Source organism: Staurois parvus, unplaced genomic scaffold, assembly GCF_062004578.1.
Source record: "Staurois parvus isolate SC_StPar_1 unplaced genomic scaffold, SC_StPar_1.0 ptg000277l, whole genome shotgun sequence".
Lineage (NCBI taxonomy): Eukaryota > Metazoa > Chordata > Amphibia > Anura > Ranidae > Staurois > Staurois parvus.
In genome coordinates this window covers 913,420-937,714 of record NW_028318073.1, presented here as the reverse complement: position 1 = coordinate 937,714, position 24,295 = coordinate 913,420, and the positions used below count along the sequence as shown (strand labels likewise).

The 24,295-nt window shown below is 41.4% G+C and overlaps 1 protein-coding gene across 4 annotated transcripts in view; it reads left to right on the top strand.

Moving 5' to 3' along the window:
- The first annotated feature begins 522 nt into the window (after positions 1–522).
- EDARADD (EDAR associated via death domain) overlaps positions 523–24,295 on the top strand; it is a 155,322-nt gene continuing 131,549 nt past the window's right edge. The window contains exon 1 of one of the 4 annotated variants that reach the window (XM_089681761.1): positions 523–646. In XM_089681761.1, coding sequence (XP_089537887.1) covers positions 619–646 — 28 coding nt within the window. In that variant the 5' untranslated portion in view covers positions 523–618. The remainder of the gene's footprint in view (positions 647–24,295) is intronic. The other 3 variants (XM_089681763.1, XM_089681764.1, XM_089681765.1) reach the window with 3 other exon arrangements.

The window sequence follows — 24,295 nt, the reverse complement described above, 5'->3', positions numbered from 1 at the left end:
ACGAAGATACTCCAACCCATTACCTGTTCAGCTGATTAGTATTATACAGTATAGTGATGATATTTGTAATCCTTTTATATCACCAATGATCATAAGTGATACAGATAGATTGTATATGGACAGGTGGAGGTCAGATTTAATAACAAAGAGATGTTATAAAACCATGATACAAGCTGTTTGTTTTAAACATATTTTATAATGTTACTAACAAAAAAATTTATTGTTTTTAAAATACTTAGGTTGTGGTATGATACCTTAAACATCCGCTTTTGCTTCTTGTATTATTCTTTGCAATCACAACGTAGGGAAGTAGGTACAGTGTATAAATACCTGAGGATCAAATTCGAACTTGGGTGTATGCCGATGTCTTATAATAAGGTTATGTATTTTTATTTGCTCCTTTCTGAAAAGTGTGTAAAGATGAAAGGGGGAGAGAGGTGTTATACTGACATAATACATATATCCAGTAGGTGGTGTAAATTTGCTTTTAGAATCATCGGTTTTTCTTCACACAAAGTGAGATGCTTATTGTACAAACAGGAAGTATTACACTAAGATCAGTTCATCACTCAACTTGCTAGGTACAGACCATAAGGGATCCTGGGACAATACAAACACATGGCTGCTGAGGAGCTGCTCTCTGACAGTAAGGCCAATTAAAAATGTTTTCTTTTATACCAGGTCATTAAAATGTTAATAACTTCTATTTTTCTTTTGAAAATTGCTTCATTGCTTTTCACAGCAGATTATTTCATGTGAAAGACGTGTCTTTGTCTTTTTGCTCGAGCTATCAGTGCTATAACTTCTGCAGCTATACTTTTTGATTGTAGTCAGCCGTATCCTGCCATACCTGCAGTGCAAATCAGCATAGCTTTTAAACATCAACTACAGCACAAAAGTAGAATGTAAAATATTAATTTAAAAAGTGTAGATAATTGTTTCACACACACACACATACACACACATACATATATATTAATTCTTCTATTCTGACAAATGTTGATAGTACTGCAATATTCGCTATTTAAAACTCAACTGTCAATAGAAAATACTAATGGAGAATGTTCTTACCAGTAGCAGGTAGTTATTTACAGCACATTAAATGTTTGCTTCTGTTTTAGATGATACTCTATCCATTTATCACTGCCATTAAACAGAGCACAGAAGGTTTATTATTGTCTTTATAATTTCTTGATTTACAGTACATTTATAAAAAAAAATGTTTAAATCAATTACATTATTTGGTATTGGTGGCTGGGTTACAACGTATGAGTGCATGCATGTGCATATATATATATATGTGTGTGTGTACTGTATATATTAATTACAATTTTCTCCAAATGATTAATCCATGTCTACAGCAGATAACCTTGGAGGATCCAGGCTAGGCAAAAAAAAAGGCTATTGCGTGGACTGGAACCTTTAGGTCAATAGCCATTATTTCCTTTTAGATAAAAGTTCTGCAGGGGACAAAGACAACATTCTAAACACTCTGGTTGGATTCTTTTTACATATAAACTGCTTATCAAATTTTAAAATAAATGATGACATCTACTCATTAAAATATTACTCAGCAATTTAGCAGCTATTGAGAAAAGGAGCGATGGAACTTGGGAGTGAAATTGAGTAAATAAGGGATGCTTAGAGTGAATATGCAATGGGAATGTGGAGTACCATTTGAAATTAGAAAAGCTACAATTTCTGGGGAAATTGTGTGAAGTGTTCTTGCCTCCACCAGTAGTCTACAACTCACACTCTAGCTTTTGTCACTCTGCTGTCTGCTCACACACCTGGGTTCCTATGGCAACTCACTGTACAGCAAGGGCAGAGAAGAGCGGTTAAAAACAAACTGCTCCATCTTGCTCACTTCACTGGCGGTTGCCATCTTCAAACGGTTGTAGTTTAAAAATTATGAATCCTATACCGAAGAGATTTATATTGTGAGAGTCACAAGACCCAGACCTACATTTTGATGCATGTATGTCTCTGAAATATTAAAAATGAAGGCACAGTTACAGTTTAGAAATTGCTCTTCAAATTTGAGATGGCTAGAGTGGAGTTTCAATGAATGTCAATGGGCGGTGTGAGTTGCAAACAAATGGTCATATTGTGAAAACTATCAGGACTATGGCTTAGCCGTGGACATATTTAGTGGCAGCAGGGATAGCTGAACGTTTTGATATAAGATTTGTATAGGTGGGCTTGAAAATGAGGGAGTGATGGCAGTTTAGAAATCAAATCATGTCCTGATTTTTCAGCTCACACTCTAGCTTTTGTCAGCTCCCACTCTAGTTTTGAACATTCCGCCATTCATTCCTATGGGACCAATTTCACCACAAAAACGCCAATATTTCGTGAACCATTCGGCGAAAGGTTCCACAAAGTAATAGCACACCAATCGGGAACAATCCGCATGTTTCGGTATATTACTGTCTATGTAGTGTAAAAACTGTGGGAGGAGTTAGGGTGGTAAATTTGGCTATAATAATAAGAATATATATGTGAGATAACAATAAATGGTCTTGCCATGCAAGAACACTTAAAAAGGGCATTCAGGGATGCTGGTGGAAGGGTGAGAGGTGTAGTGGAGGGAGTGTTGATCTTGTACAGTTACATAAAGATTCAAAGAGTGCTGAAGATGCTGTGGAAGGGTCATTGAGATATGTGATAGAAAGATATATGTTGCCTAGGGAGTGACCTGGAGCAAGAAAGGGTGCTAAAGGTGAAGGAGCAAGGAGACTGTGAAGTAACATGAAGATAAAGAGTTCAGATGTTTTGGGGCCTAATCCATTAGTGGCTGCGGATGGTGTATGGGCTGTGTTCCCTGTCCCCAACCCCTTGGTGTCGGACATAAGAGACTGCTGGATAATTGTCTATTTGGCTGATTACTTCCTTGTCTAAAATGAGAGGCATAAAGGATTTCAGAGCTTGAGAAGCTGCTCTGATCTCAAGAATGTTGGAAACAGTATATCCAGGGGAGATCCTCCAATGGGCTTAGAGCATGTTATTTAGATAAGGAACTTCCCAGCCCAGTTGATTTGCTCCTGAGGTGATTACATTCTTAAGGCCGTGGGTTATAGGATTTCAGAAGACCCATTTTACCATCAACATGGCCTCTGAGAGAGTTTCTAGAAGATGGAGACATTCTGAAGTGATGAAAGTGTCTTTTGAGTAAGGCTGTTTTCACTTGGGTTACAATTGCCTGTAATGTGTCAGTGTTCAGAGCTGCATATGGTAATGTCATGTTTTAAGTGGACAGAAGTTGACTTTTTTGATTGCTTATTAAGAAACACAATGTTTTGAGGGTTTGGATGAGGTGTTCTCATCCTTAGTGGGTATATGAAGGTAAGTGTGTGATAAGTCAACTGAGAGCATCCAGTCTCTCAGTCAAACAGTTTGCACAATTAATTGGGGGGATTCCATTTTGATCTTTTGAAGATGTATGTTTCTTTTTGATTTATGTTTAGTTTCTTGAGGTCTAGTACCAGCTGCTTTTCTTCCGGACTACAGAGAGGAGAGTAGAAGCCTGTATAGCATTCCACATTGGGAGCAGGTGAAATGGCACAGTTGGCAGTTCTCTGTTGCATGGACTGCATGTGCACGCAGCATGACTGTATTAGTTTTTATATCTTTGTTTTTGATTGGGTAATAAAACACAATTGGCCTTCAGCTTTAAAAGTAACACACTGTAGTCTGTTCGGCTTGTAGGATGGGCTAGACCACTCATTTCTGGCTTTTCCTTCTTCCCCTACCTATTTTCTTCTAAGCTGACTGTTCTTTTCCCTTTCGTCCATTCCTTAATCCCCACTGTCTGGCTACTTTATATATTGAGATTCTGTTTATCAAGCCACTGTATTATTTGTAGTTCCTTTATACTTCAACCACGCTTGTTGCAGAGCACCCTGATGCTGGATAACATAATATACACAACAGAATCACTTTACTACCCTTGTTTCTTGCACAAATATTTTTGTGGTATATTCCTGACTATTCCACTAATATCTTTTGCATTCTGTAATATGTTTGCGCAAAAAAATTAAATCTATAAAAATGTATTGAACCATACAAGTAACTCACTATCAAATAGCTGGTGAAGACTGAGATGGAGAGGGGGTTTCCCTTGCACCTCTTGTCCAACACCCCTGGTTGTGATGACAGGGCCATTGTAAAAGGAAGTGCGGCTGGTGTTTGCAGGAAACAGATGGCCGTAGATCACCAGGCAGGAATCAAGAACTGGAACAAGGTGACACAATGAATGATAGACAGGATTGTAGCCAGGACACAAGCCAAAAGGTCAATTAACAGTGAGGTGCAGGAACATCAGGAAGACGACAGAGTCAGGATACAAGCTGGGGTCGGTACACAGTTGGGTAGCGAAGCACAGGAGTGCAATACAGGAGTCAGAATACAAGCTGAGGTCACAGTAGGCAGGCAGAAAGGGTCAGACCAAGTTGTGCATAGGTGGGCAGGTATACTAGCTGAAGATCACTCCACAATCCATTTATGTCATAGTCCAGCTTAAATAGGCCATTTGGTGCCGGTGCCAGTACCGGCCATGCGTGCACTCATGCGTATATTTTTTGTGCACATGCTCAGGTCTCTTTTACACACGTGGACTGTTGTTTTCATCAGTTCAGTTATGTTTTTGTCAAAGAAAAATTAGGTTTACATCAATTTTCTTTCAGTTTTTTTCATCGGTTTTTCATCAGTTTTTTACATCCACTATAAATGCAAAAACGGATACAAAAATGGACCATTTGACCATTTACATACGTTTTTCATCTGTTACTTTTTCTTTTAAAGCAGTAGTAAAGTCATTGAAAAAAAAAAAGTTCCCCTCTGCAAGGCAAAGGCATAATGTGCTAGTATGTAAGGACTTACCTTAAAACAAAGTCCTACAGCGGCGCGCTGTCTTCGTTCCACAGGCTTCCATCTTCACCCAGTCTTCCTTCTGGGCCTCTTGAATGGCCCCACCTGGCAGGGGGTCTTCATGAGGAATTTGAGGTATGAATGTTCATTAACATATCTTTTGTTTCCAAGGGTGGGAGAGGTCTGAGGTGTGAATTGGTCATTCTAATGTGTGACAAGCTTGGTGGGAACATGCTGTGTTAAGTGTTTTTTATGATGAAAAAAGGCTCTGGACAGCATTGGGAACTGGAAGAGTTAAAAAAAAATTTCAAACGCAAACGCTTATAAACGCGATTTGCTGCGTTTAGCTGCGTTTACAAGCGTTTTATGTTTGAAACGCTGATAAAATCAAATGCTGAACACAAGTTTTCTGCAGTCAAAAAAACGACTGTAAACTCAAATGCCTGTAAATGACTGTAAACGAAGATGTGTACATGGACACATAGGAAACATTAGGGTGAGTTCAAGGGCTGCTGAAAAAAATGCTGAACAGCTCCTAAATGTGAGTTTATCAGCTGCAGTGTACATGAACCCTAACTCATCTTTTATCTTGACTTAATACGCACAGCTTTCCAGCATCATTGATGCTATCCCCAACACTCTCAGAGCCCAACATTTATGCACACTAAAGGGCATTTTCATACTAGACATGTGGAAAATGAAAAAAATGTGTTTTGTTTCAATTCAAAATCGAACAAATTTTGTGTAGTTGGATTTGGTTAATTCGTTCAATTTGGTTTCGAGATTTGTTTCGGTAATTCGTATTCTAATTCAATTTAAAAAAAATTCAACCAAATTCAAAAAGTCATTCACATTCAAAATTGGTTCAACCGAATTCTAAATTGATTCAACAAAATTCGAAAAGTCATTTGAAATCTAAAAGATTTCAACCGAATTTGAAAAAATTCGACAGAATTCGAAAAGTAAAGCTGGCACATGTAGATTTTCGTCTGAGAATATTAATTTCAAGAATATTCGTTTGAGTTTCTAACCGTTAGTGGGGTCAAATCGGTGTTTGTTTTCTATGGCAGTGACAGAAAAACTTGAAGGGGCAGGAAGGAAAACTTTTCTTGATCAAAATAATTATGATTGTTCAGAAATTACATTCAATTTTAAAATTGAATGTTAAAAGCAAAACACAATTTTCGAATGACATTCGTCCAAAGAATGTGCAAAGAATGTTTGTATGACTTTTTTTACAAATATTCTTGGACAAAAATCACATGTGTATGGCCAGCTTAATGCCCCGTGCACACCATAAGAAAATTGTCCGAAAAAAAAAAAATCATCCGATAATCGGATCGTTAGTACACAGCTTTAGAGAGCCGATCATGACAATTGGTGTGACAATATCCGAAGGGACAAGCACAAAATATTTTCTTGTACGGTACCAGATCGTACGATTTTCGTTTATTCATTACAGTAGTTGTCCAAAAATACAATACAAATTCATGACATCACTTTCTAAATTCTTTTTTTTTCCATACAAGAATTTTCATACCTTTAGATGTGAGACTAGTAGGCAAAAAAAAAAAAAACAACGGACGATCGTTCGTCCAATATTCTCATCATGTGTAGGGGACTTAAGGCTGGTCACACATGTGTAGATTTTCGGCCGAGAATATTAGTTTCAAGAATATCCATTTGATTTTCTAATCTAATTAATGTTTTCAAATTTGAGTTTAAAGCAGCGTTCCAGTGAAAATTAAAAAAATAAAATAAAGGTCAGCAGCTACAAAAACTGTATCTGCTGACTTTTAAAAAAACGGACACTTACCTGTTCCTCAGTCCCATGGTGCCCTCCCCCAGGGCCCATTTCACCAGCCGCCCTATGTTCCTGGTGCTGGCAAATTCAGTGTGGGCACCCGGCTGTGACAGCCTGCGATTTCACTGCGCATGCGCGAGTAGCACTGCGCTTTGTGAATGGCCCTGTATTCTTCTGATACCTGTCACGTGTCCCAGAAGACCACGGGGAAGGGGGGGGGGAGGACAACTGCCTAGGCAATCGCAGAGGAAGTGGGAGTGGGTACCTCAATTTTGGGAACCTGCTTCCCCTCTCCCGCTCCCCAAAGGTGCCACTTCTTAACCGTTGAGCGGAGGACCAGCCAGTCCTTAAAGCAGAACTTCCCCTTTTGGGTTTAAATGTGTTTTGAATGTTTGTTTGATTTTGTTTTCGAATTTGTTTTAAATTTTTTCTCGAATTCCAATTTGTTTTCGAATCAAATTTAGGCTGAATTTCGCTTCGTTATTTCAGATTCGTTTAAATTTGTTAATTTTGTAATTCGGAATTCTAATACATCCGAATCTCTGAATAACAAAAAAATGTGTCCGAGATTCAGAGTGAAACGAAATGTCTAATTCATACAGCAATGAAAGAAACGTTCATGAAATGCCTGGAACATAGGTATTCTACAAGCAGTGAAAATATCTGAATTTGACTTTCCCTTTATTGCAGAGGTCAGTCTGGGAAAGGAAAATGCAGCAAAAGGAGTCATTCAGTCCTAAAAAGAAACATGGTGGTAGGAGGAGGGAGCAGAGAGATCCGCTCATTAGGCGGCTGCTCTATTTTTACTGTCCAGTCACAGAATGAGCACTTGAAAAGATTTGTAAGGTCACACAACAATTTGTAGACATTTTATACACCTAGCATAAATTTCCTGGTGCTTTCTTATGCCCAGGGAGCTGGATATGCTTTGTACAGCCTGCCATGCAAGTGAATGGCTGTATACAGCCGTACTCTTGTAAATGCTGATTCCTCTTTGCAACAGCACTTGTGCATGCACGCCCAGGGTATTTACCAAACATGAAATTTCCACATTTGGGGAATTATGTTGGACATACAGTATCTCACAGAAGTGAGTACACCCCTCACATTTTTGTAAATACTTTATTCTATCTTTTCATGTGACAACACTGAAAAAATGACACTTTGCTACAATGTAAAGTAGTGAGTATACAGCTTGTATAACAGTGTAAATTTGCTGTCCCCTCAAAATAACTCAACACACAGCCATTAATGTCTAAACCGCTGGCAACAAAATTGAGTACACCCCTAAGTGAAAATGTCCAAATTGGGCCCAATTAGCTATTTTCCCTCACCGGTGTCATGTGACTCGTTAGTGTTACAAGGTCTCAGGTGTGAATGGGGAACAGGTGTGTTAAATTTGGTGTTATCACTCTCAAGTTCTCATACTGGTCACTGGAAGTTCAACATGGCACCTCATGGCAAAGAACTCTCTGAGGATCTGAAAAAAAGAATTGTTGCTCTACATAAAGATGACCTAGGCTATAAGAAGATTGCCAAGACCCTGAAACAGTGGCCAAGACCATACAGCAGTTTAACAGGACAGGTTCCACTCAGAACAGGCCTTGCCATGGTCGAGCAAAGAAGTTGAGTGCACGTGCTCAGCGTCATATCCAGAGGTTGTCTTTGGGAAATAGACGTATGAGTGCTGCCAGCATTGCTGCAGAGGTTGATGGGGTGGGGGGGGGTCAGCCTGTCAGCCTGTCAGTGCTCAGACCATACGCTGCACACTGCATCAAATTGGTCTGCATGGCTGTCGTCCCAGAAGGAAGCCTCTTCTAAAGATGATGCACAAGAAAGCCCGCAAACAGTTTGCTGAAGACAAGCAGACTTAGGACATGGAATACTGGAACCATGTCATGTGGTCTGATGAGACCACGATAAACCTTTTTGGTTCAGATGGAGTCAAGCGTGTGTGGCAGCAACCAGGTGAGGATTACAAAGACAAGTGTGTCTTGTCTACAGTCAAGCATGGTGGTGGGAGTGTCATGGTCTGGAGCTACATGAGTGGTAGTGGGAACCATGAATGCCAACATGTACTGTGACATACTGAAGCAGAGCATGATCTCTTCCCTTCGGAGACTGAGCCGCAGGGTAGTATTCCAACATGATAATGACCCCAAACACACCTCCAAGACGACTACTGCCTTGAGGGGACAGCAAATTTACACTGTTATACAAGCTGTACACTCACTACTTTACATTGTAGAAAAGTGCCATTTCTTCAGTGTTATTGTATGAAAAGATATAATAAAATATTTACAAAAAATTTGTAATATTCTGTGTGCATGAATCTTAGTCGCCATACACACTGGACATTTTTACAGCTGCTGTTTTTGGCTTTTGGCGTTTTTTTCTACAGCTAGTAAACTCCCCAGCATGTTATCCTATGTGTCCATGCACGCATTGGCTTTAATCAGCGGTTTTTGACAAGGGTGTTTTTTGGCTGGAAAAAAACCCAGAACTAGTGGGTTTCTAGAGCAGTTTTTTAGCTGTAAAAACGCTCTAATGCTGAAAAACACGGTAAACCGCATCAAACTGGTGTTTTTGGGCATTTTGTTTGAGCAAAATTTCTTGTGTGTGTGTAAAAAAACACTAAAAACGGAAACGCGGAAAAACGCGGCTCAATGCTAATGCAAAGACGCTGAAAAACTCATGTTTTTAACGCGACTTTACACAGCTAACGCTACCAGCGTTATTAAAACGCCCAGTGTGCATGGAGCCTGATTGTTACTAAACTGCAGCAGAGGTAAATCAGGCCTCCTGTCCAGCCAGACAGCACTGATCTACCACACAGATTTGTGTGGTAGAGCTTTTCTAAATCTGAGGAAGTAATTAACAGAAATACAAATTATTTGGAAGGTAAAACAGCTCCCACATATGTCTTTCTTCTATGTATTTATCTCTTTGCCTAGAGTTCAGCTTTAACCATCCGCTTGATTTATTTTGGGCATGGCTAGGCCTGCTTGAAGTGGTATTAGTAAACAGTATGAGGAATAAGGTGCTGTCCCTTACTATTTCCATGTATAGTAATTCTACAGAAATAGTATTGAAAAAATCTTGGAAGGAGTGACACACATCGTCTTTGTGTTGCTGCTATTTGTTATGGAAAGGATGAGTTAATTGTGACTGGGGGAGAAATGTGTGTAGCAGGAATGCAGTTGTTTTCCTTGATCATTTGTTCTACATTCCGGCAGCTCATCTCAGGTTCACAAACCCTCTTTGTTTAGATTTGGTTGGCATATTTTTCATGAAAATAAGTAGTGGCGAGTATAAAGACTTTCTAGCATCCCCTTATCAACCGGAATCTAATTTGTCTTGCTGGAATTTGAGGTGTAACAAAGTGCTAAACTCTGAAGCCTCCGTTGTCATTTCAGATTTCTGCATTTTCTTTTAAACAAACAAAAGGGTCAGTTCATGCAAGAATAACATTTACATTATTTGACATTTTTTCTGATTAAAGAAAAAATTATATATATATATATATATATATATATATATATAAAACTCATGATCACCAAGCAGCCATTTGTAAAAGTAGTACAGTCTTTATTGCTTCTTCAAAAGTCAGGATAATAAACAGCTTTCGTTTGCAAAAAAGCTACAATCAGTCCACAGTTCTGGTATCATCAAAACAATATGATGGCTCACTGCCAATTTACCAGTACCCTACCAGGGTTTAGGTTTTTTTCCTGTCTGTTTCAAGGTGCTGCAAAGGCTACAGGAGCTCAGCAAACACTGTCTCAGTTGGCAGACAGCTCACACTTTCACATAGCTGTGAGCCATTCCACTGTACCTCCAAGACAGGAACTGATTCCTTCTTGTTGCTTTTCAAGACTCCATTGCAGGTGACTTAATGGATAAGTTCACCTTTGAAATTTTTTTTTTTAATTTTTTGCAGGTAAACAAATGTGCATTTACTATTATTTTCTTAGCACTGAACCCGCAATCAGCAGATGGCAGGTGCAATGTCAAGCTCCTGCAGACACTGTACCTCCGATATGGGATGCCAGTTACTTCAGTCCAGGAAGAACTATAAGGATGCTCACCAGCTCCCTTGTAGTTCTTTGAGATCTATAAGCCATCAGCTGCAAAGGTTGTTAGTATTTGTAGTCTATTCCTTCACAGAACTCTGTGAATGAATGACGTGATTGTGTGGGTATGCGATTTTCAATTTGTGACAGTCGGTACAGAGAGAAGATCCCTGCTCCACTGTCACAGTGAGGGAGCTCCCCCACATCCAGTGGTGGACTGTTCCTGCCGTCTTCAGGTCCAGAGCTGGTCTATGAGCCTGATAACATCAGGAACAGCCCATTCACAAGACTGCAAGCGTGTGGGGGGGCAGGAGAGGTGGGTATCGGTCTTGCGCTCGGAGGATCGGCGGATTAGGTAAGAATATCTTTGCTTTCTGAGCCCCTAGAAAAAAATTAGCATTTAGTCCCATTATATTAATTTTGCCCGGAATTCTTCTTTAAAATTGTCATAGAGGAAAATGATCTGAAATGTTCACACCAGGCACTGCCATCTTGGATACAGGAATCCTGAAACTAGCTGAAGATCAAAATGCCAGTGGCATAAAAATTGACTGATGCAATCAGATAATGAAGTGTACCAGTTGCAAAAAGGGAAAAATGAGCAGGAAATCTTTTTTCAAAAGCCCAATAGTCCGTGGACTTTAAGGAGAAGTGTGGGATAGAAAAAAAAATAAGCATACATACTCACACATATGACTGCAGCATTAGTCGGATGCTGCAGCTGTCCTCTGTTAGCTCCTAGGCCAAGAACTGAACAATTACATGAACACTGATCACTCAGTTCTTAGTCTTCACTGAGCAGAGAGAGAGAACTGTCAGTCACTGGCTTTCTGCTCTGCTCTAATAGCTCTCTCTGGAACATCGGGCTGTGGAAGGGGCAGGAGTGGCTGGCTCAGGATCTCAGTGGTGCACTGAGAGGCTGAGTTAGCTGTCGGTCAGGCATCTGAGTAGGTCCCAACATTATTGTCAGGATCCCTGCAGAGCCTTAGACCAGCTCTGTGACATCAGCCAACATAGCGAGCTGTGAGCTGAATCTAGGTCACAGGAGTGCAGAAAAAAAAGCACTCATGTGACCCAGAAGAGAAGAATAGCGAAAAAAGCTTTGGCTGAACATGTTTTTTAATTCACTCAAATCTATGTGGTCCTGGGAAAGCTCAGACTCTGGGTCCTTGGGTATAACTAGCTGTTACACAGCAAAGATCAAGTTCCAGATAAACATTTACAATATCTTCCCCAAGTAAGCAACACATTTTGTAAAATGCCTAAAATACACAGTACAGATAATGGCACACACACTACACAGTGGGTGAAACACAAGCTAGTCTGAGGAGTCATAGGATTATGTACCATACAATTCAGAGCAAAATGGTGTTGCAGACATAATAAACTACATTTTATGTGAAAGTGGCAGAAGTATGCTTTTTGATGAGGATATTCCTACAACATGCTAGGGAGAAGTTTTTATGGCATTTCCAAAACCGTTTACACAGAAAAGCAACAGGAAAAACTCCATATGAGCTATGGAATGGAAAGAAGCCTGCCATGAAACACATCAAAATGTTTGGAAGCAAAAGTTCCCTGTGAAAAGCATACAACATGGGAATCTTGTGCTAAGGAAGATATATTTGTCAGTTACAGTGAATCTCAAAAGTATTACAGAATTCTATGACGATACTAATAAGGTAAGCAGAAGTGTAATTATTTAAAAAACAAAAATCCTATGTGTCAAAGGTCTCATGAAGTGGCACAGTTAGCACCATCTGAACAATAACCTGAACATGAAATTGGAGTCATTGATTTATCCTCTAAAAAGAAGTTGAACCACCTGAAACCTCAGTCAGAAAATCTACAAGACCTAATAAGGGCATCCCAGCTAGATGCTTGTGATATGGTGCAACCAGCTTGAGCCAGTGTCATAGGACAACATGGAAACAGTGTCATGAATGGGGCACAATGGACCCTTCCTTGACTACGATTGGGTTCACCTAGGAGCAGAATCTAAAGGATGGGAGGTATTCATCAATATTTGGAAAGGTTAAGGCAAATTGGAGTCTTGAAAAGGTACACATATATTCATATACAGTGCTCAGCATAAATGTGTACACCCCTTTTTAAAAGTAAGATTTGAATCAATATGTCAGTGAACACAAGAACAATTTCCAAAATTCAAAACATTTATCTTGGTCTCATCACTCCAGAATCCCAGTAGTCTTCTTTTTCAGCATGGGCTCTGGCAAATTCTAGGCGAGCTTTTGTATCCATGGGCTTTAGGAGAAGCTTCCTTTGTGGATGATACCCATGCATGCCATTCCTCTGCATTGTACGCCATATTGTGTCACAGGAAACAATTGCCCCAGCTTGGCTTTCTACTTCTTTAGCTAACTGAAGTGAACTTGCAAACACATAAAAAAGGACATGACTTGATACTTTCTCGCTCAGTATGGAACACAGGATTCAGTCATTCTGAGAAAAAGAAAAACTTGTCTTGATCAGAGAATAAGACCACCTGGGACTGTAAGGTCAAGATCTAGCAGGCTAGTGAAAACAACTAAACAGGTGTACCCGGGTACCGGTCCTCACAGGTGCAGGAGCAGTGTGACCGCATTCAAACAGTGGTGTGTCATAGTCTCAGGATCTAAGGAGCCACCCAGTCTTCATGAGAGCCACTGGAAGTGTGGATTTTGTGCTGCGTGGCAGCCCACAGGTTGCAGCTCTCTAACACACCTGTGCGGGTACAGTGCAACTAAATAGCATGCTGGAAGGACATGGAATACATACAGGCTACTAGGAACCAAGGTAACCTACTGCAGCAAGGTAGGAAGGGACAAGAGGGGAGAGGACACAGGGAACAAGTGTAAAGTGCAGGAGAGTGAGGGATGCTGAGCAATGATGCAGAGAGCGAGAGAATCAGCAAGCTGGAATGGGCTTCAGGACTAAAAACAGGAAACAACACTATGAAGGACACACGGCAACTGGAACTAGAGGGATCCACGGACAGAAACCAAAGGGAATATAACTGCACAGCCAGAGGGAAAACACTGAGAACAAAGACAGGATCAAACAACACACAGAATATGGATAAATTCAAGTGGCAGTGAACACGACAGGAACCATAGGGGCCTGGCTTCCACAGGAAGACATGTTGCTCGAACACTAACACACAGTTGCAAAGGCTTAATCATACCTAGGTTCAGGGCGGATAGGCAGAAACCTGAGCAACTCAGACAGGAGGCAAAACCGAATTGATGTGCATAGAAGCGTGACAATACTGCTGCCTTCAGAAGGAATTGAATACTGGCAAAACTGTTGGCCAAACTGGTGTAACTCCTTCCACTCCGAGCATGCTTCAGTTCTTTTGCTTGGGTTCTTGGAGGATGGATAACTTTTCACGATTGAGAAAAGGTAACTATTATTACTAGACAAGTTCTCTTTTTTCTTTTTTTTTTTTTTTTTTACAATTATCACTTCATCTACTTGCTGGGGGCTTATTATACAGCCCTCCAGATTGGTGTTTCATTAGCAATACTTTTGGAGGCTGTACCTAAGTCACACTGGACCAAAGATTGTGGGCTCTGGAATGTGGCCTACTTGTGCCAAGGTCATAAGTTTACTTTTTTTTTGCCTTCCTCTGGATCAGCTGTGAGTATAGGATTATAACTTTTTTTTTCTATGGTTGAACTGGATGGACTTACAGTCAGGTCCATAAATATTGGGACATCGACACAATTCTAACATTTTTGGCTCTATACACCACCACAATGGATTTGAAATGAAACGAACAAGATGTGCTTTAACTGCAGACTGTCAGCTTTAATTTGAGGGTATTTACATCCAAATCAGGTGAACGGTGTAGGAATTACAACAGTTTGCATATGTGCCTCCCACTAGTTAAGGCACCAAAAGTAATGGGACAGAATAATAATCATAAATCAAACTTTCACTTTTTAATACTTGGTTGCAAATCCTTTGCAGCCAATTACAGCCTGAAGTCTGGAACGCATAGACATCACCAGATGCTGGGTTTCATCCCTGGTGATGCTCTGCCAGGCCTCTACTGCAACTGTCTTCAGTTCCTGCTTGTTCTTGGGGCATTTTCCCTTCAGTTTTGTCTTCAGTAAGTGAAATGCATGCTCAATCGGATTCAGGTCAGGTGATTGACTTGGCCATTGCATAACATTCCACTTCTTTCCCTTAAAAAACTCTTTGGTTGCTTTTGCAGTATGCTTTGGGTCATTGTCCATCTGCACTGTGAAGCGGCGTCCAATGAGTTCTGAAGCATTTGGCTGAATATGAGCAGATAATATTGCCCGAAACACTTCAGAATTCATCCTGCTGCTTTTGTCAGCAGTCACATCATCAATAAATACAAGAGAAGCAGTTCCATTGACAGCCATACATGCCCACGCCATGACACTACCACTACCATGCTTCACTGATGAGGTGGTATGCTTAGGATCATGAGCAGTTCCTTTCCTTCGCCATACTCCTCTCTTCCCATCACTCTGGTACAAGTTGATGTTGGTCTCATCTGTCCATAGGATGTTGTTCCTGAACTGTGAAGGCTTTTTTAGATGTCGTTTGGCAAACTCTAATCTGGCCTTCCTGTTTTTGAGGCTCACCAATGGTTTACATCTTGTGGTGAACCCTCTGTATTCACTCTAGTGAAGTCTTCTCTTGATTGTTGACTTTGACACACATACACCTACCTCCTGGAGAGTGTTCTTGATCTGGCCGACTGTTGTGAAGGGTGTTTTCTTCACCAGGGAAAGAATTCTTCGGTCATCCACCACAGTTGTTTTCCGTGGTCTTCCGGGTCTTTTGGTGTTGCTGAGCTCACCGGTGCGTTCCTTCTTTTTAAGAATGTTCCAAACAGTTGTTTTGGCCACGCCTAATGTTTTTGCTATCTCTCTGATGGGTTTGTTTTGTTTTTTCAGCCTAATGATGGCTTGCTTCACTGATAGTGACAGCTCTTTGGATCTCATCTTGAGAGTTGACAGCAACAGATTCCAAATGCAAATAGCACAATTGAAATGAACTCTGGACCTTTTATCTGCTAATTGTAATTGGGATAATGAGGGAATAACACACATCTGGCCATGGAACAGCTGAGAAACCAATTGTCCCATTACTTTTGGTCCCTTAACAAGTGGGAGGCACATATGCAAACTGTTGTAATTCCTACACCATTCACCTGATTTGGATGTAAATGCCCTCAAATTAAAGCTGACAGTCTGCAGTTAAAGCACATCTTGTTCGTTTCATTTCAAATCCATTGTGGTGGTGTATAGAGCCAAAAATGTTAGAATTGTGTCGATGTCCCAATATTTATGGACCTGACTGTATATAGAGCTTGAGTACATATAGCATGTTGTACTTTATTTTGTAAATGAAGCTGCTGTGTTCACTTTCCAGCCACTGCATGGATAACATTGTGTGTTCTGTAAAAAACCCTTTTTATTAAAATCAAAATATACATTTTATTTAAGAAGGTAATATAAGTAATGAAAGGATAAGTTCACCTTTTGCAACATGTTACTTCGATATTCAGGGTGTAACATGTTACAATCAGACCACTCCCTGCAAACCCCACCTGATCCCCGCTGTGACAGCTAGCAGGGGACCTTCCTTACCATGTTAGCTGTCACAATTTAAAAAAAACCTGGCCGTGCAGGGCTCCCCCTGCCTGGCCATGTCTGTCATTCACATGTTCCGTGAGTGAGAACACTACATGTTCCGACAACCTTTGTGGCCGTCGGCTTGTAGTGGTCAATGAACTACCACGGCGTTGTGAATTGCCGTGGTAGTTCATTGAGTCTTCCTATCAGTAAGTATCTGCCTGCCCTTATGGGATGTACAAGCAAGCTAACAGAGTGACAGGTAAGAGGGAGACCTGCATGGCACCAGCAATCTACTGATCGCTGGTGCAATGCTTTAGAGGCTCCAGAAACAAAAAATAAATGCATATTTTTTAACTGCAGCCGGACTAACTATGTAACTATGTAACTTCTACACCTTCTCCAAAATCTGTCAGACATTCCTGCAGCTGTAGCGGCCTCTGAGACTTTTTTTGCTAAGGCTATATCTGATGAGTCTCCTTGATGGATGAACTTGTTCCTGAGGAGCCACAAGCAGCTGTTATAGCTTCCAGCTGTCATAGCTCCCAGGCTTAAAGGTACTATATTGGTTTTTGATGAAGCAATACCACCTTAAAATTAGAACAACAGCTTCTAGAACTGTTACTAGTATAGAATCCCTGAAAGGCTTCAAAGACTGTTAAAACTCTTCCGGTCACTCCGCACTTGAACCTGTTCTGTTTTGTTCTGTTCTGTATGATGACTAGGAAACCTCTCTTAAATTATTTTGCAGTCCACATCTTTGCAGACCAAGATGTGGACTGTTCCCACTGTAGATCTGGCGATATCCCACCTTAATAGTACATTGAATATACCTGTTGAGGATGCAACAGTGTTAAAAATCACATTGACAAACATTTGAAAACCCTTTCCAAAACATTGTTTTTGCTAGCAGCTCCTGCTCTACAACCTGCCATCTCAGTATGTCAGCTTTATGGACACAAAAATACCCCCAAATATTGGTGTAAGTGGACACAATAATAACTCCCAGCATTGGTGTCAGTGGATGCAATAATAACCATCAGCGTTGGTCTCAGTGCATGCAATAAACCCTAGCATTGGTGTCAGTGAGTGCACTAATCCCACCCCCTACATTGGATGTATTAATAACCCCCAACATTGGTGTCAGTGGACTTGTTAATAACTCCCAGCATCCGTATTTGTAAACAATAACAACCCTCAACATTGATGTCAGTGAATGCCATATTAACCCCCAGCGCTGATGTCAGTGGATACAATAATAACACCAAGCATTGTCTTAGTTGATGCAATAGTAATCCCCAATATTGGTGTCAGTGAACGCAATAATAACCCCCAACATTGGTGTTAGTGGATGCAATAATAACCCCCAACATTGGTGTCAGTGAACTTAATAATAACACTCATCACTGGTGTCAGTGAATGCAATAATAGCCCCAGCATTGGTGTTGGTACTATTACCCCCCCCCCCCACTTTGGAGGTCACTGGCTTCAAAATTGAATCCCTTCCCCCCCGCCCCCCTGCATTGGTGATCATTGTTAGTAACATTTAAGCGGAAAATGTTACCCATCCCCCTCACCCCCCTATATTAGTGGTTATGGCCGTAAAAATGCTCCCCCCTTCTTTACGCATCATGGCAGTGAAAGCTAACCCCCTCCCTACACACACACACATTGGTGATCACTTACCTATCATACACTCCAGCACCACTCACTGCCTTAACACAGAGCTGTATACTGTATGTAGCTGATGCAGGGGGTGCATGTATTAATGAAGGAGATAGCTAGTTTGGAACAGGTCGGTCAAAGCAAACTAAAATTAAATGAAACCTGGAGTTAGGCTTTAGCCTTAGTTCACACTATGAACCGCATATAAATTTTGAATGGACTCAAATCTCACCAAAGTCATGCATGCACCAATTTTGGAACTGCACTGCAAATGGATAGCATGGTTGCTTTGTACCATATGATCTGGTACAGGTACGTGAACTGCGTTTGTGACCTGCATTTGGGATGTTGTTAAGATTGCACTGAGGAACACAGAGAAGATCGGTTCCTCTATATGCTCCTGCCCTCACCGCCCCTCTTATCTAGCTTCCTTCTGCTGCCACCCCTGTGCTCTCTCCTGCCCCCCCCCCCCCCCATTCCCCCGCAGCTCTGCCAGGTTCCTCCCTCCCCCTCCCACCAGCTGCTGTCGGGGATGCTGTCAGGATGGAGAGTGGGAAATGCCTAAATTGAATAGTGTCAGTGATCCATACTGTTCATTTATAACTGAGGCATAGTAAACTGTGCTTACTATGCTATAGTTTATGAATGAACAGGAAGCTCTGTACAAAGTTAATCATGTCCATTCATTCTGTACTGCTGGGGCTGCAGAGAAAAAGATTGAGGGCTGTGTCCTCAGTCTCCTTTCTCTGTCTCAGAGTTGAAACATCAGAGGTCTGTTTGGACCTCTGATATCTCACCAAAGCCCCCTAACATACTCCTCAAAAAAATTGGAAAAAATAATGAAAAAATAATATTATAAAAAAAAAAATGAAATATAATGGTAAAAAAATAATAAAAAAACAGAATAACAAAACTACTGACACCTGTGGAATAAGTATTAGGGTCGCAAAGGTCACACATGTGACCAGGCCCTGGCATTCCACTACCATGTCTGGAGGGAAGGGCCCCGGCCGGGGGTCAGGGGAGCCCTTCATTGTTTCTTGCACTGAGACCCTGAAGGTTCTAGTTATGCCTCAGCACTAAATAAAGGGACAAAAAAAGATGAGCATACATGCAACTTTATATCATAATATGAAATATCCACTTGCAGACCGCCTAACATACATATAGAGTACATTTCAGCTTTCAAGTGCTTTACCGGGATGATGGCTGCGGCTGCAGGCATCATCCCGGTATTCGTTTTTCTGGAGGTGATTGGCTTTTCTGTAAAAGCCATCTGAGTGACTAATTAGCCACTGGATTGCTTTTACAGGTGGAGGGAGGGGCTGCATCCCCTCCCACCACCCACTGGGACCTTTCTTGGATGTCCATCCTACCAGAGAACTCAGAACTGAAGCTGGCGGTTCCACCGGCTTACCATAGAGCCCATGGGGGTCCAGAAAGTCTCCAATGAGCTTTATGATACAGGAAACCAGAAGCGATGAGTGCTATTGTCACTTCTGGTTTCCCTGGAAGTAAACAGTTCTATTTTTAAATGTTGAAAGCATTTGATCACACCAATTACTGACAAGATCCTCCCGTGTAGTTCTGGGATGATTCCTCACTGTTCTCATGATCATTGACACTCCACGAGGTGAGATCTTGCATGGTGCACCAGACCTAGGGAAACTGAAAGTTGTTTTGTGTTTATTCCATTTGCGCATGATTGCACCAACTGTTGTCACCTTCTCACCAAGCTGCTTGGCTATAGTTTGGTAGCCCAGTCCAGCTTTGTGTACAATCTTGTCCCTGACATCCTTGGACAGCTCTTTGGTCTTTGCCATGTGGAGAGTTTGGAATCTGATTGTTTGATTGCTCCAGTGGACAGGTGTCTTTTCTACAGGTAACAAAATGAGATTAGCAGCACTCCCTTTAAGAGACTGCTTCTAATCTCAGCTTGTTACCTGTATGAAAGACACCTGGTAGCCAGAAATCCTGCTGAATGATAGGGGGATCAAATACTTATTTCCCTCATGAACATGCAAATCAGTGAATAATTTGTTAGACATGCATTTCTTTTGAATTTTTTTGTTGCTATTCTGTCTCTCAGTGTTACAATACACCTACAATTCGATTTTTAGACTGATCATTTCTTTGTGAGTGGGCAAACATTTAAAATCAGCAGGGAATCAAATACTTATTTCCTTCACTGTATATAATCTATACTGAATCTGCCTTTAAGGCACTCACCCTCTGGTACATGGTACCAGGGCCAGTGCTAGACTATTTTGCGCCATAGGCAAGACCAGATACTTGCACCCCCCCCCACCACCACCACCAAAAAAAATCTGCAAAATGCAGCCTATGCAGGGATGCTTTCTCACCTCCTTGCCAATGTTAGCTTTGTGTGGAGACTAGGGAGCTGGGAAAAATTAATGTTGCACGCAGCACCGCTTGCGCAGAACCTCATTGGCTGAATACTTCTTCTTCGTGGATTGACATGGGCATGAGGAGCCATGTTGGGGTGGTATGTGGGGTCTATGAGGAGCGGTGTCTGAGCAGTATGTGAGGTCTATGAGGAGCGGTGACTGTGGGTGGTATGTGGGGTCTATGAGGAGCGGTGACTGTGGGTGGTATGTGTGGTCTATCAGGAGCGGTGACTGGGGGTGTATGTGGTGTCTATGAGGAGTGATGACTGGGAATGGTATGTGGAGTGTATGAGAAGCGGCGACTGGGTGGCAGTATGTGCAGGGTATGAGGAGCAGTATGTAGTCAGTATGAGATGTCCAGGAGGTCTGTGGGGTATATGAGGGGTGGTATGTGAGGTTTATAAGGAACAGTGTCTGGACAGTATGTAGAGGGTATGAGGTATCTAGGGGGTATGTAGGGGAATATGAGGACTGGTGCATCATTATGACTGGGTGAGCTCCTCCCCAGTGAGGTGAAGAGGGGAGTGTGGGAATCTCCCAGCAGGGTGTTGGATGGAGCAGGTTTATGTTATTGAGGGATGCAGGGAGCGGCTCAGAGTGAAGGGGGGTGTTGTAGCTGTGATGAAGCCCCCCCAGCCCGTGGTGAGGGCTCCGTGCTGGTGGCTTAATGTGTGGGGTCCTGTCGGTTGGGGGTGTTGGTCCCGACCCTTGGCTTGCACTTCTTCCCTTGCTCAGTCCTAATTTATGCTGACTACCTTTGTGCAGCTGACAGCTAAACAGACCATTGCTGGAGCCTGGAAGAAATAATTTGCATATATTTCACTGAAGTCAGGCAGCATATATACTCATTCTTCATCAACTAGAAGTTTTTTATTTAAAATTTTTTAATGCTGCCAAAAATAAAATGCCACAAGACAAGGCACATAGCCGCACTGGGACAAACAGCCAACACAAAACCCACCGGGCCAGACGGCCGTGGGGTGACGCCATATGCATGGCTCTGCCCCTCCCACATGCGCTATGCCCTGGCCAGGACCTGCCCCCAGTAGGCCTACTGAAGAAGTCCACCCAGAACGCAAAGTAAACAGAGGGACAGAGCTGCACACACTACGTCACCCCAAAGCGGCCACCCCGCCCAGCAAACCCTGCACGTTCAGTCCACCTCAACACGGCCACGCGCTCCATTCTGAACACACCTCACCTCCAGCAGCACCAAAAAAACCTTTGTTTCCAATCATTTTATTGGCAGATTTCAAATTAAACATACAAAAGAGTTACTGTACATACAGGTGAAAAAAACATTATTCAACTTAAACAGCCAATAGTAACATTCAAAATAGTGTAAGGCCTATAAACGAATGTTACTTCTACACCCCCGTGACATTTCCACTGCTCCTCAGATCATTTCCCAAATAGCTAGTCCGGGGGTGCAAAACTTCACCTCCAAGAAGAAGAATTGAAAGAAAGTATGTAGAGTATTATGTGTGATGGAAAAGCTCAATACTAAGATTCCAGGAACACTTTTGGAAGAGTGGCCCATAAGAAAGGTGACCAAGGGTTACTATGTCTTTTCTAACTTGGGTATTTTATCATTGAGGATAGCTGAGAGTTTCTCTTTGACTGTTATCCAGGAGAGTTTGGTCTTAATCAAGTCAAATGTATTGTGGGAGATTTCCATCAACTAAAAACTCAATAGTACACTAACTTACACTCAAAAAAATTCCTCAAAGTGGAGTTCTGGATGTTCCATTTTTTTTTCTAAAAGCAGTAGGAGCTTATGCAATGCAATTTTATATCACCTGTACTTTGAATCCTTTTTGTTCCTTATTAAAAAAAAAGTACTTGCTGCACCCTCATATTGTGACTTCTGTCATCTTGAGTGTGAGCACTTGAAGCCCGCTTGGACATTCTTTCGGGAAATTGTGCAGCTGACTACCCAGCATGTACTTCCGGATCTCGTGCCTGTGCAGTGTGAAGAAGGTGCGGCACTTTCCCTGTATTGATGGTTGCTATAGCAACCGCGAAGTTCCCACCCCATTGCTGTGACAACCATCAATCAATGCAACCCGGAAGCAATCCAGCCTTCCACGCTGCTTTTACTTAGGTGGAGTATTACCTGTGTCTTCATGAAGAGATAGATCTCTATGAAACAAATCCTCCCAGAATCCTTTCTTTTTCTAAAATGGTGCCGAAATCCCCGCGATCGCATCACTTCCGGTCTCGTAATAATGTGCGATTTTGGTATTATTTTCCTATGGACTGCTGGGATAGATGATGCCAATATCCCAGAAGCCCTAGGGAATGCCTGATGATGAAATCGCCTAGGCTGCCTGGACAGAATTCAACAATTAAAGATATTTAGGAAAAAAAAAATATATACAGTTGTGTTCAAAATAATAGCAGTCAGACATCACTAACCTGATCAATCACTGTTTTTGGTAGAAATTATATTTCTACATGGCAAATAATTTACTAGCAGGTATAGTAGATTAATAGAACAGACATGCATGCTGCTGATTCTGTGTAATTGAATCACTAATTGAAAGAGGCATGTTCAAAATAATAGCAGTGTGGAGTTCTATTAGTGAGGTCATTCATTCTTTGAAAAACAGGTGGCAATTATTGCCCTTAAGGAAGGCAGAAAATGTTGTACATGCTGGTTACAGTGCATTTCTCCCTGAAATTCTGAGGAAAATGGGTCGTTCCAGACATTGTTCAGAAGAACAGCGTACCTTGATTAAAAAGTTGATTGGAGAGGGGAAAACATATAAAGAAGTACAGAAAATGATAGGCTGCTCAGCTAAAATGATCGCAAATGCTTTAAAATGGCAACCAAAACCTGAAAGACGTGGAAGAAAGCAAAAAATTCCATTCGAATGGATAGAAGAATAGCCAAAATGGCAAGGACTCAGCCAACAATCAGCTCCAGGAAGATCAAAGAAGGTCTAAAGTTACCTGTTAAAATTAGAAGACGCCTATGGGAAGCCAAGCTATCTGCAAGAAGCCCCCGCAAAGTCCCACTGTTGAAAAAAAGACATGTGCTGAAGAGGTTACAATTTGCCAAAGAGCACATTGACTGGCCTAAAGAGAAATAGCGCAACATTTTGTGGACTGATGAAAGTAAGATTGTTCTTTTTGGGTCTAGTGGCCGGAGACAGTTTGTCAGACGACCCCCAAACACTGAATTCAAGCCACAGTACACTGTGAAGACAGTGAAGCATGGTTGCGCAAGCATCATGATATGGGGATGTTTCTCATACTACGGTGTTGGGCCTATTTATCGCATACCAGGGATCATGGATCAGTTTGAATACATCAGAATACTTGAGGAGGTCATGCTGCCTTATGCTGAAGAGGAAATGCCCTTGAAATGGGTGTTCCAACAAGACAACAACCCCAAACACACCAGTAAATGTGCAACATCTTGGTTCCAGACCAACAAAATTGACGTTATGGAGTGGCCAGCCCAATCCCCGGATCTTAATCCAATAGAAAACTTGTGGGATGACATCAAAAATGCAGTTTCTGAGGCAAAACCAAAAAATAGAGAAGAACTGTGGAATGTAGTCCAATCATCCTGGGCTGGAATACCTGTTCACAGGTGCCAGAAGTTGGTTGACTCCATGCAACACAGATGTACAGCAGTTCTCAGAAACAGTGCTTATACAACTAAATATTAATTGATTCAAAGGAAAGCAAAATCTTCAAACATTTTTCTGTTTATACAGTGAATGTTTGAGTTTGTAAAGAAGAATACAAACACTGCTATTTTTTTGAACAGTCTAATATTCACTTTTCTTCAATTGTTTTAAAGGAACAACACAAATTTTATATATTTTTCTTCATGTTTTGATTTGGAAT